At 41.7% G+C, this 12,639-nt stretch overlaps 1 protein-coding gene across 3 annotated transcripts in view; it reads left to right on the top strand.

The window, feature by feature from the left end:
• The window catches only part of fbln5 (fibulin 5), a 78,651-nt gene extending 68,800 nt beyond the window's left edge, over positions 1–9,851 (top strand). For all 3 annotated transcript variants that reach the window (XM_020531502.2, XM_020531498.2, XM_048600151.1), the window contains 4 exons: positions 2,714–2,836; positions 6,480–6,606; positions 6,766–6,961; positions 8,286–9,851. In XM_020531502.2, coding sequence (XP_020387091.1) covers positions 2,714–2,836; positions 6,480–6,606; positions 6,766–6,961; positions 8,286–8,447 — 608 coding nt within the window. In that variant the 3' untranslated portion in view covers positions 8,448–9,851. The remainder of the gene's footprint in view (positions 1–2,713; positions 2,837–6,479; positions 6,607–6,765; positions 6,962–8,285) is intronic.
• The last annotated feature ends 2,788 nt before the right edge of the window (positions 9,852–12,639 follow it).

Genomic DNA, 12,639 nt, shown 5'->3' with positions numbered 1-12,639 from the left:
ACATTTTGCTTTGAGGCTAAAATATAAGCCTTTGCAGAAATGAAAACATAAATAATAAATTACAGTAAGAATCTGCAATTTAACAGTGCCTTTTAATGTACTAAAACTTCCTGAGGTGATTCACAGCAAAGTAATCAGACAGAATTTAAAATATTTTCTAATCAACCTGTTCACATCTCTGGAATGGGTAGGACACAGAACAATTGAACGCCACAACCAAAACTTATGTGATGGCAAGGCTATGGGCCAAATGAGTTAGAATAGTGAGGTGCTTGTTTTTAACTGGCACAGACTTGATCGGCCGAGGGGCCTTTATTCTGATCTGAAGACCAATATTACTCCATAAGGGCTTAATTAAAGGAGGCCGACTGGGATTTTCCAGATGCCAGGTAGTCATATAACTTCCCTGGAGTGGATTCCTCTTTTTTTATTCTTTCATTAACAGAATGAGGGCGTTGCTGGCTAGGCAACATTCATTGCCCATCCCTAATTGGCCAGAGGCACATTGCTGTGGGACTGGAGTCATATGTCAGCCAGATCAGGTAAAGATGGCAGTTTCCTTCCCTAAAGGGCATTTGTGAACCAGATGGGTTTCTCCCAAAAATCAACAGTGAATTCATGGTCATAATTAGATTCTTAACCTGAAATATTTTACTGAATTCAAATTCCACCATCTGCAGTGGTGGGATTCAAACCTGGGTCCCCAGAATGTTATCTGGGTCTCTGGATTAATAGTCCAGCAGTAATACCACTAGGCCATTGCCCACCCTATGTTGGCAGATGGGAGGTGGTTTTGTGCAATGTCCCAGGCAGGGCCTAAGGCTGTCCCTCCCTCCCTGCCTGTGTTGTGTAGGAGCAACCATCATCCATCCATTGAGCCATTCCTTTGCAGGACCCATTTTTAAAATTTGAATTTAATAAATTTGGAGATAAGACACTGACTTTTTGAGGCACCCTCTCCCTTACCCACTTCCTGTTGCAGCCTGCTGTTACTTTCAAAGTGGAAGGTCTCTGGCTGTCCAGTTTCAGGACATGCCTGTCATTTGGCCACTAATTTACCATTAATTAGACCGTCATGTCTAGTGATGTGATCAAGAAGCCCAGACTAGGGTTGGGTTAATGAAACCAGAAAGTGCTGGAGAAACCCAACATTTTTGGAGAGAGAAAAACAGAGCTAATATTTCCATCCCAGTATGACTCTTCTTCTAATCCTCTGGACACATGGTTAATATGATTAATAAGTGACATGATTAATAAATCTGGAATTCAAAAGTAATCTCGTCTCCATGAAACAATTATTGGGATTCTGTATTTACTAATCATGCTATGCAGCAATGTTATTGCATACCTCTGGAGCTAGTGGGACTTGAAAACAAGCTTTCTGGCCCTGAGGAATTTATGCTACCACTGTGTTATGGGGACATTTTGAAACTATCGCTGTTGTTATGAAAACCTGTCTGGTTCACTAACCATTCTCATCTGGCCTAGCCCATATTTGACTCCAGACCCATAACAATGTGGTTGATGCTTAAATAGTCATTGAGTCATTGAGATGTACAGCACGGAAACAGAACCTTCGGTCCAAATTATCCATGCCAACCAGATATCCTAAATTAATCAAGTCCCATTTGCCAGCATTTGGCCCATATCCCTCAAAACCCTTCCTTTTCATATACCCATCCAGATGCCTTTTAAATGTTGTAATTGTACCAGCCTCCAGCACTTCCTCTGGCAGCTCATTTGATACAAGCGCTACCCTCTATATGAAAAAATTGCACCTTAGGTCCCTTAAACCTGTGCCATCTAGTTTTGGACTCTCCTACCCTGGGGAAAAGACCATGTCTATTTACCCAATCCATGCCCCTCATGATTTTATAAACTTCTTTAAGGTCACCCCTCAACCTCCGACCATCCAGGGAACATAGCTCCATGCTCTCTGAAATAGCCGATCAAGCCGATCAATTCAAGGGAAGTAGGAATGGGCAGAAAATGGCATCCTCTTGCTGTGAAAGAATTTTTTTTCTTAAAAGTTAAATTGGCCAGTGCTGTGGCAATCGCAGTGTGTGACTCTTATTCCTTCACCACCCTTAGCCTTGGTGTGATTTGGCAGTTTGAAATGGTCCAAGCCTCTAGATCCTCACCCCCAGGAAAAGTCCTGTCCCATTATTATGTTTGTTTCTGTTTGTAAATGTTTCCATGCAACAGTAACTCTGGCTGAGTTACTTATTCAGAGTTACTTATTAATGTACGTTCAACCCTGATTGATAAGGCTGCATGATCTAGCAAGCAAGCATATTTGTGTTTTAAAAAAGGGAGAGAATTAGAGTTAAACTGACTTAACAATTGGTCTTCCACATCTGTGATTTATGTTTGAACCAGAAAATTGGCACTAATGGTTGCTTTTCCTGAGGTGTAAGGCTCCAATCTGATTTGAGTTTGCGTCACGATAGTACAATTCGTAGAGAATGATAGATCCAGAGTATTAATAATCAAATAATGCTCTTTTATTAAAATATTTATAATAAAGTTTTAATAAAGTTCTTTTTAACTTTATGAAGAGAGCAAAACATTGCTATTTTTGAGCAGGATAAGTAAGTAACAGATATAACAGTGCAGTAGAAAAACAGCCAATTGGTATAAGTTGAGAAAACATACAACACAAGGGAGTTCTGTTTAAAGTTTTTAATCAAGTAATATTGGTTCTTGTTTCTAGATATCAATGAGTGCAGTTTCTCAGATTTCCTCTGCCAGCACCGATGCATCAATGAGCCAGGCGATTACTTCTGTACCTGTCCTGAGGGCTACACTATGTACAATGACAACAGGAGTTGTCAAGGTAAAGAGTAGCCAGATTATTCTCAAACTCTTTATCAAGGCCCGTATTTTACTTGAGGGCCAGTCCTGAGGGAGGAAGGTAAACATTGCAAATCTGTCACACAGGAATAACTAATTCCTATGTACAACTGTAGGCAAGTTTGTCACAGGGTAGAATGAATCTAGGTGAATGACTAATTTTATAATTGGCACTTCCAACAAGGAGTGTTGTAAGAAACATAGGTCATAAATCTCTGCCATTTGGTAATGGAATCAGAACTAGTTTAATATAATTGTCAGACAACCTTGCCTTCCAGTCCTTACCTTCCATTGCTCAGGTCAGTCATGGCCCCAAACTCACACAAGGAAAAGCAAAGGCCCGCAGTTTGATGAGGCTCACAATGATTCCAGGGCAGGTCCATGCATTACATTTCCTCCTAGGAGTTAAAATACCGCACACCCTCTACTTTTTAATTGTACCTTTCACACCAAACAAGATTCTCTGAGGCTCAAAACATGATGGATTATTTTTGGAACTTTTAGCTTAGCACACACTGAAGATGGTTTCCCATGACGTTGCACATATTTAAGGTGCCCAGCATATTTGGACGAATTCTCTTGAAGTATTCTTTGAACACATTGGAGCTGACCTTTCATGTCTTGCCCCAACTTTGGTCACTGGGCATGTTACCTTGTCAGGAGTAGAGTTATAGAGGTCTACAGTATGGAAACAAGCTCTTCAGCCCAACTTATTCATGGCGCCCAGTTTTCACAATTTAAACTAGTCCCATTTGCCTGCGTTTGGTCCATATCTGTCCATACCTATCCCATCCGTGTGCCTTTCTAAATTTTTCTTGAATCACAAAATTGTACTTGTCTTCTTCACCTGACGAAGGAGCAGCAGGTTGGGGGGTGGGAAGCAGGCCCCAGCGGTTAAGGGGAAATCTCTGCAATGGTTGTGAAGGGGTTGTTAAGTTGGCCGTTGCTGCCTGGCGCACACCACCCCCTCCCACCCTCCCCACGCCTTTCTTGGCAGGGAGCCTCTGAAGCCATTGCTTATTGTCAGGATGCCACCTCACACAGCTGGTGGGCTCCCCTTGGGCAGAGGCTGCTGTTCCAATTGGAGCAAAATGCCAGCAGCTTGGTAAAACAGCCAACACAGTCATAGTCATAGGGTCACACAGCACAGAAAGGGCCCTTCAGCTCATTGAATCTGCGCTGACCTATCTACAGTAGTCTCACTTTCCAGCACATGGCCCATGGACTCGAATGTGATGACATTTTCGAGGGCTTGTCCATGTATTTCTTAACTGTTGTAAGGTTATCCGCCTCAACTACCCTCCCAGACAATGCATTCCAGATTCCACCAACTGTGCAGTTAACTGGGACCAGTTGAACCTTTGCCGTTCCACATCCCAGAATTGGAATACATTCAGTTGGAATACGTTCAGTTTACCTCTCAGTGTCCGTCGTAGCAGTTTTACCATCCCTTCTGCCTCTCAGTCTGTCTCTGAGAAAATCCTGGCCTGCGTCTTTTTATTAGTAAGAAAGGGGACTGGTGAACTTATGTCGATCACCGTTATTTTCACGTACTGTGCAGAGATCATAGAATCATAGAGCCCATACAGTGCAGGGTGGCCCTTCGGCCTATCAGCCTGCACCGATACATGAGAAACACCTGACCTTTAAACTGATCCCATGTACCAACACTTGGCCCGTAGTCTTGAATGTTATGATGTGTCATGTGGGCAACTCACCTCTACCACCTTTCCAGGCAGCACATTCCAGACCATCACCACCCTCTAGGTAAAAAAAGGTTTTCCTTACATCACCACTAAACCTCCTGCCCCTCACCTTGAACCCATGTTCCCTCATGACTGACCGTTCAACTAAGAGGAATGGCTGCTCCTTATCCATTCAGTCTGTGCTCCACATAATCTTGTACATGTCAATCAGATTGCCCCTCAACCTTCTCTGCTCCAATGAAAACATCCCAAGCCTATCCACCTTTTCCTCATCACATCAATTTTCCATCCCAGGCAGCATCCTGATGAATCTCCTCTGCACTCCCTCTAGTGCAATCACATCCTTTCTGTAAAGAGGCAACCAGAACTGCACACTGTATTCTAGCTATGGTCTCAAAGTTCTATACAACTCAAACATTACTTCCCTGCTTTTGTAATCTATGCCTGAAATGATAAGGAAAAGTGTCCCATATGCCTTTTTAACCACCCCATTAACATACTCTTCTGTCTTCAGAGATCTATGGCCAAACATGCCAAGATCCCTCTTTTCCACAGAACTTCGTAATGTCATGCTGTTCATTGAACACTTTCTTGTCAAATTACACCTTCCAGTGTGTATCACCTCACACTTTTCAATGTTAAATTCCATCTATCTGGAACCCGTCCATTTGACCATCACGTTTATATCTTTTTGTATCCTAAGACGATCAACCTCAATCACCCGACAATCTTTGAGTCATCTGCACACTTACTCATCCAAACACCCCTCACAGTCATCAATGCCATTTATATAAATGATGAATAATAGGGGAGCCAGCACAGATCCTTCCGGTATGTCACTGGACATTGGCTTCCAGTCACCAAAACAGCCTTCTGCCATCACCCTCATCACCATCCTCCTTGGTAGTCATGGTGCCTCAATTCAAAGGCTTCAAATTGGGAAACAGTGAGTGTGTGGTTTGCATTTGCTTTCTGTCCATTTCATTTCAATATCGCAGGCAGCAAATCCTTGAATCCTTAGACACCGGCATCCCACAGGAAGATCCCACAGCAACAACATTCGGGAAGACAAGGCCAAAACATCTGGTGTTCTGTCACCAATCTAACAGTGGAATAAAATTCCTTCCTATGCTCCCATTATCACAAAGGACTAAGTGAGCACAGCACATGAACCCAATCCACTGTGCCCAGATCAATTTTTATAGTGCCACCTCAGTGTTGAGGTTCAAAGAGCCACTTATCATAAAATCTCTACCGATTCAGCCTGGCTAACATTGACCAGAAACTTCTGGAGAATTAAAGGTTAATGTCTAGGATGAAGCTGTGAGCAACCATGGGAGAAATATTCAAGTAATTTTTTTAAAAAAATCATTTCATTTGTTAATTCTAAAGGTTTTGGAAATGGGTATGGGGTAAAGAATGCCTGTTTGTCTGGACCCAAATCAACCAACAGGGTAAGGGAGAATTTGCTTTATGATTGATTTGGGGAGATGGGACTGCAAGACGGACATGTCACATGACCAAGAGTTAGTTAGCTCAGTTGGCTGGATGGCTAGTTTGCAACGCAGAGTGATGATAACAGCACAGGTTCAATTCCCACTTTAGCTGAGGTTGCCATGATGGTCCCACCTTCGCAACGTCGCCTGAGGTGTAGTGACCCTCAAGTTAAATCACCACCAACTGTCCCTGTCTAATGAGAGAGTGGGACAATGGTGATTTGATCTTTACCTTTAAGGGAAGTGTAGGTATGGGGCAACTGGATAGAAAGGTGATGTGTTGAAATGTCTAGGGTTGCATCCAGCCAAAGCTGACAACACTACATCCCGTTGACATTTACTGGGAGGGAGAACCTTGACGCTTGAACCACTGCACAGACCAGAGTGTGCGCAATATGTATCTCAATATTTTTCTATTTGTTAGATATTAATGAGTGTGAGGCTGCAAATCACACATGTACAGAAGAACAAAACTGCTACAACATTCCAGGAGGATACAAATGTCTACAGCCAGTGAAATGTCAAGACCCTTATATACAGTTGAATGAAAAGTGAGTACTCTGGTGGATAGCCATATTGAGAAGTAGCTTTTTAGCTCAAAGTTGACACCAACCCATGGAAAAATAGTAGATTGAATGTGTTTATAGGGAGGGTATCATCTCATTGTGGAAACTATCCATTGAACTGTTACTTCCCTGCTTGTGTTGCAGTCGTTGTATGTGTCATGGAGAGAATCCAGGCTGCACAGAACAGCCATTCACCATTTTGTACAAGTATATGGACATTGTGTCAGGAAGGAATGTGCCCTCGGATATTTTCCAAATGCAGGCCACGACTCGCTACCCAGGTGCCTACTACATCTTCCAGATCAAATCTGGGAATGAAGGCAGGGAGTTCTACATGAGGGTAAGACCTTGACTTGTATAGCTGTACCCAATGTAAAAAGTAAAATATATTTGAAAGCATTAATCTGATTAAGTGTTTCTTAAAATAGATATGACACGCTCGACTGAATTTTAGTTTGGCTCAAAACATACATCACGTTGGCTTTATTATATGCTTTCATTCTTTCGCAAGCAATTTCTTTGCGTTTCTTGTAAGTCCAGTCAACAGCTGCCACATTCTTCCTTTTATCAGTCAACATTCTTGACCTTATCTTTCCTCAACACATGGACCAATCAAATCACTCATATTCGACAACTTGCCTCTAAGTAATTTTGTATTTTTCTGTGTGCTACACGCTTCCCTCCTAACACAAGGACTGACGATGATATTATCATGGTATCGATGGTATTATTGCTAGACTATTAATTAAAAAACCCAGGTAATGTTGTGGGGACTGGGGTTCGAATCCCGCCACAGCAGCTGGTGCAATTTGAGTTCAATAAAGACAACAAAATCCGGAATTAGCAGTCTAATGATGACCATGAAACCATCGTTGAAAAAACTCATCTGGTTCACTAATTTCCTTTAGGGAAGGAAACTGCCATCCTCACCTGGTCTGTCCTACATGTGACTCCAAACTCACAGCAAAATGGTTGACTCTTAACTGCCCTCTGGGCAATTAGAGAAGGGATATGAATGTTGGCCTGACCAGGGATCACCAATGTCCTGCCAATGAATAAAAAGAAAACAGCATTTAAGTCACTATTAAGCCCAAGTCCTTTCAAGGCTGGATATTGCTTCCATAGTCGGACTGGTTTCTACATCACATTTACATTCTCAGGGCATAATTTTATGTGGTCCCACAAAGGCAATTGTGAAATGATGGTGGGGCATGATGGCCTACTCCTGCTCCAATTTCTTATGTTCTCATGTAATAACGTATGAACTGATGTGCCATTAATTTGGCAATACTAGCATCAATCCCTGGCCATTTGCCAAAAAAATCAGCATTTTAGGATGAATTTACTTCCTAACTGAGCCAAGGAGAGCCAATGTAAAAACAATCACTGTTACCCCAACCTGACTGACTGTTCAAGCCCTTGTTGTAGAATCTTCCCTCCGAAACATGCACTTCCTCATTCCCCACACCCCAGAGCACACCTTGTGACAGTGAGCACAAATTCTCCTGGCAGCATTTGTTGCACAAAGGTTTAATTCTGTGAAATTTGAGACCTATCACATGATAGAAATAATGTCCCCAAAGGAAGAATCGCCAAGGGTAGGGTGCTCAATTGAAAGCTCTTAAATAACAAGCTTTTCTTTTTACTTCTTTCCAATCCTACAGCAAACGGGGCCTGTCAGTGCCACCTTGGTGATGACCCGCCCAGTCAGCGGACCACGGGAAATTGTACTGGATTTGGAAATGGTCACTGTGAATACTGTCATCAACTTCCGAGGGAGCTCAGTGATCAGGCTGACTATCTTTGTATCTGAATACACATTTTAAACCCTGATTTTCCGGGGGTCGCTGGGGTCCAACATTTAACAGGTTATTCAGCTACATTTGTTTTAGTGAGTGAATGATTCATTTATTCCGTTAAGACAGAAGGATGCTTTTTATAATGCATTACAACTGTGTAGACTCTTAATTCTGTCTGCTTCTTTTTTTTCCTGGCATGGACAGAGATATTTGTATGACAGCCCATAAACAAAGATGTAAAGTCTTGAAGCTGCAGTATATTCAGTAAGGCATTGTGATGTTCTTAGTCCTTGTTTGGAACAGTATATTCAGGAAGAGTGACCGTACATGAAGAGTTAGGGGGAAACAAAAAAGGCAGATATTTTCACTTCAGGAAATGAATGATGCTGACAAGGCCACATTAATCTTAAAGCTCAGAGAAGATGATGATAAACCTTTTCTTTGAACTGTTGCAAGTCTTACAGTAAAAGTACAATCCTGATATTGTCAGGTGGGAGATTCGAGGATTTTGACACAACAGCAATGAAATAATGGTAATTTATAGATGGATGTTAATCATTGCAAACAGTTCAGAGCAGATTTACTAGACCAATACTTGGAATGAGTGGATTGCCTTATAAGGAAAGGCTAGAGACACTAGGTCTGTGTCCTGTGGAGTTCAGAAGAGTCAGAGGTAACTTAATTGAAACATATAAGATCCTGAGGGGACTTAATTGGGTGTATGTTGAAAGGATGTTTCCTCTTGTAAGGGAAACTCAAACTAGGGTTCATATTTTAAAAATAAAGGGTCATCCATTTAAGACAAGATGAAACATTCCTTTTGCTCACTTGGTTCCTCAAATGGTGCAGAATCTTTAAATATTTTTAAGGCAGAGTTAGACAGATCCTTGATGACCAAGGGGACAAAACATTATTATGCAGGAATGTAGCGTCAAGGTCAGACCAGCCCCGATCTTATTGAATGGTGGAGCAGGCTGAAAGGGCTGAGTGGCCTACTCTTGTTCCTTGTTTGTATTTGTCCAGGAGTGTATGATTTTAAGGAGGACTTAAAGTGATGGTAAACCCATTACATTGGTATTCGTTTCCCTTTGAGTAGGAGTTGACACATTTCCTCGTAGGGATCAATTCAGGGCTCTGGACTGAGAAGAAGAGAAGGATAATTACCAATAATCTGTGAAAGCGTACTCCTTGAATTGTCACCCCTCTTAACATTCCATCACCATGCTTGGTCCTGAAGCATAACCTACAAAATGCTGACTTTAGCTACAGCTGGAGGCTGTTTTGTCAAATCCTATGCTTTCATTACACATTTAAACAATTGTGCTTCCTAAAACAGTACATTGCAATGTTTTATACATTCTTAGAGTCATAGCCATAGAGTGATATAGCTTGGAAACAGACCCTTCGGTCCAACCAGCCCATGCCGAACATAATCCCAAACTAAACTAGCCCACCTGCCTACCCCTGGCCCGTATCCCTCCAAACCTTTCCCATTCATTTACTTATCCAAATGTCTTTTGAACGTTGTAGTTGTACCCGCATCCACCACTTCCTCAGGAAGTTCATTCCACACCCGAACGACCCTCTGTGTAAAAAATTTGCCCCTCATGTCTTTTCTAAATTATTCTCTCTCACATTAAAAATGTGCCCCCTGATCTTGAAAGCCCCATTCTAGGGAAAAGACATCTACCATTAACTTTATCTATACCCCTCATTATTTTCTAAGCTTTGATAACCTCATATGTTCCACTGAAAAAAGCCCCCTTGGGACGCATTAATGTCATTTTCTTCTTAACAAAAATATTATGAATTCTTAAATGGCTTATCAGCCTTTGCAAAAATAGCCATTGAGGCAGATGAAATGATTTTTAAAATTTATTCAGTAAGTTGTTCTGATCTTGGAATACACTAACTAAAAGAGTGGTGGAAGCAGATTCAATAATGTGTCAAGGGCATTAAATAGATACTTAAAAGAAACCCCTGACAGATGATGGGCAAAAAGCAGGGGTGTGTGTTTAGTTAGATAGCTTTCAAAGAATCAGAACAAAAGGTCCTTCTTCTGTGTTGCAATAGTTTATGACATGAACACTGGAAGAGAAATCTTGAAAATCAGTGTCTACTAATAGAGTTATTGGATATTATTAAAGCTACGTGTGATAGCTCTACAGCTAATTACATTGAAGTATGATAGTTCTATTTAATAGGTGTTGAATGGAAATGTATCAGGTATATTACCACACCAGGGAACCAGGGTTTTTCAATTATAATGTATCCACTTGTTTCATAAAACTTCACATCAACACCTATTGTCTTCAAACAAGTAGGACTATTTTCTTCAAAACGAAAAGTATCTATTTTAGTAACACGGATTAAGTACCACCCTTCATGAAGATTTCTATTTATCCGTCTGGCAACCAACTCCTTGAACACCTGAGAAGTGACTCACAGAAAACTTACAGGCAAATAGTTATCTACTTGTGTATTGTTCTGGGGACATTGAGAGTGATCTAATTTCTAAAGTAATTAAAAAAGTATAGTCATTGGACAATGTATGTCTAAGATTAAAGAAATCAGTTCCTCCCTGGAGATATTGATTTATCTCAGCAAACTCATAAAACTGTGTGTGTGTGTGTATGTGTGTGTGTATGTATATATATATATGTATATATATATATATATATAGTTAATAAAAGGACACTTGGGATTCATAGTAGTGGCTGATGAAGCTTGTACCCTTTAACACTGATTTAAGTGCTTATCTGTTGCTTTAAGGACCACTCTAGAGTTGTGGGTCCTGAGTTGATAAAGATTCCGATGAAAAGGATCCACACACTCTGCAATAGTTGGGGCAATAGGTGGTGTTTGAAGGGGTATGTGGGTATGACCCCCAATTTTCACACACTCCTTCCACTGTTTATGCATGGCTCCATCACCCAGGCCTGTAGGAGATGCTCCTTTGCAGGAGCTTCTTCTCAAATTTGGGTAGTCTTGGCCAGAGGTTTTTACAAGTTGGTGGAGATGTTGTATTTTCTCAGGGAGGCTTTGAGGACATCCTTGATGGGTTTCCTCTGGCTTCTGGTAACTGTGGTGAAGCTCAGAGGAGAGATCTTGTTTTGGCAAGCAGACAATGTTCAAGCATATGGACAATGTAGCAGCTGATAGAACCAGTACCTCGATGGCCTGAGAGAGAAGCACCTATCCCTGCTATTGAATTATCTGGTGCTATTTCTCTCAGGATTTGAGGAGTCTGCTATACCCTTTCATGTCTCTGATGCATACAGATGGGCAGGTAACACTGATGCCCTGCAGATCATGATCCTGGTACTGGGACTGAGGCCTCTGTTCAATGCTGTATTCCTCAGGTGGCCAAAGTTGGTGTTGGTCTATTGAAGGTGATGTTAACTTTCATCATTGATATCTGCCCTTGCTCAGAGGAGATATTCTAGGTATGAGAATTGATCCATTGAGTTCAATGAACATAGAAGATAAGAAATAGGAGCGGGAGTAGGCCATCTGGCCTGTCGAGCCTGCTCAATAAGATCATGGCTGATCTGTTTGTGGACTCAGGTCCACTTACCTGCCCGCTCACCATAACACTTAATTTCTTTACTGTTCAAAAATCTATCTGTCTTTGCCTTAAAAGCATTCAACAAGGTAGCCTCAAATGCTTCACTGAGCAGGGAATTCCACAGATTCAGAACCCATTGGATGAAGATTGGCTTGCCATGGATTTTGATAGTTTGGGGTGGGGGCAGCAGTGTTATGCAATGGGGTAGGCTGGTAGAGGACAACTTTTGTTTTCTGGATGTTTGTCCTAAAGAACATTCTCCCGTACACCTCTGTGTACAGTGACAATGGGTTTGAGCCAGGCCAATGAACATGCAAAAGTACATGCATCGTCTAATCGGTTAGGATAATCTTGGTTATGGACTGGAGGTGATGCTTGTTTAACAGTTTCCCACTTGTTCTGTAGATTTGCTGCACTCCAGCGGGGAGCTTCATGGAGATAGGTGGAGTGTTTGTGCTATGGAAGATGGAAAGAGTGTTGGTGTGACAGCCCAGCCTTGCTTGACTCTAGTTTGCACTCGTATTAGGTCTGTGGTGGATCTGTTTCGTGAGGGTCACCACGTTGACATCATTGTGCAGCAGGCAGAGGATGTTGGTGAACTTCTGTGGGCAGTCAAATATAAGGAGGATGCTTCGTAATTCCTTCTGGTTG

The sequence above is a fragment of the Rhincodon typus genome, chromosome 8, assembly GCF_021869965.1.
Source record: "Rhincodon typus isolate 14 chromosome 8, sRhiTyp1.1, whole genome shotgun sequence".
Classification (NCBI taxonomy): Eukaryota; Metazoa; Chordata; class Chondrichthyes; order Orectolobiformes; family Rhincodontidae; genus Rhincodon; species Rhincodon typus.
The sequence above is the reverse complement of the archived record's forward strand: the minus strand, read 5'-3'. Positions and strand labels throughout refer to the sequence as shown.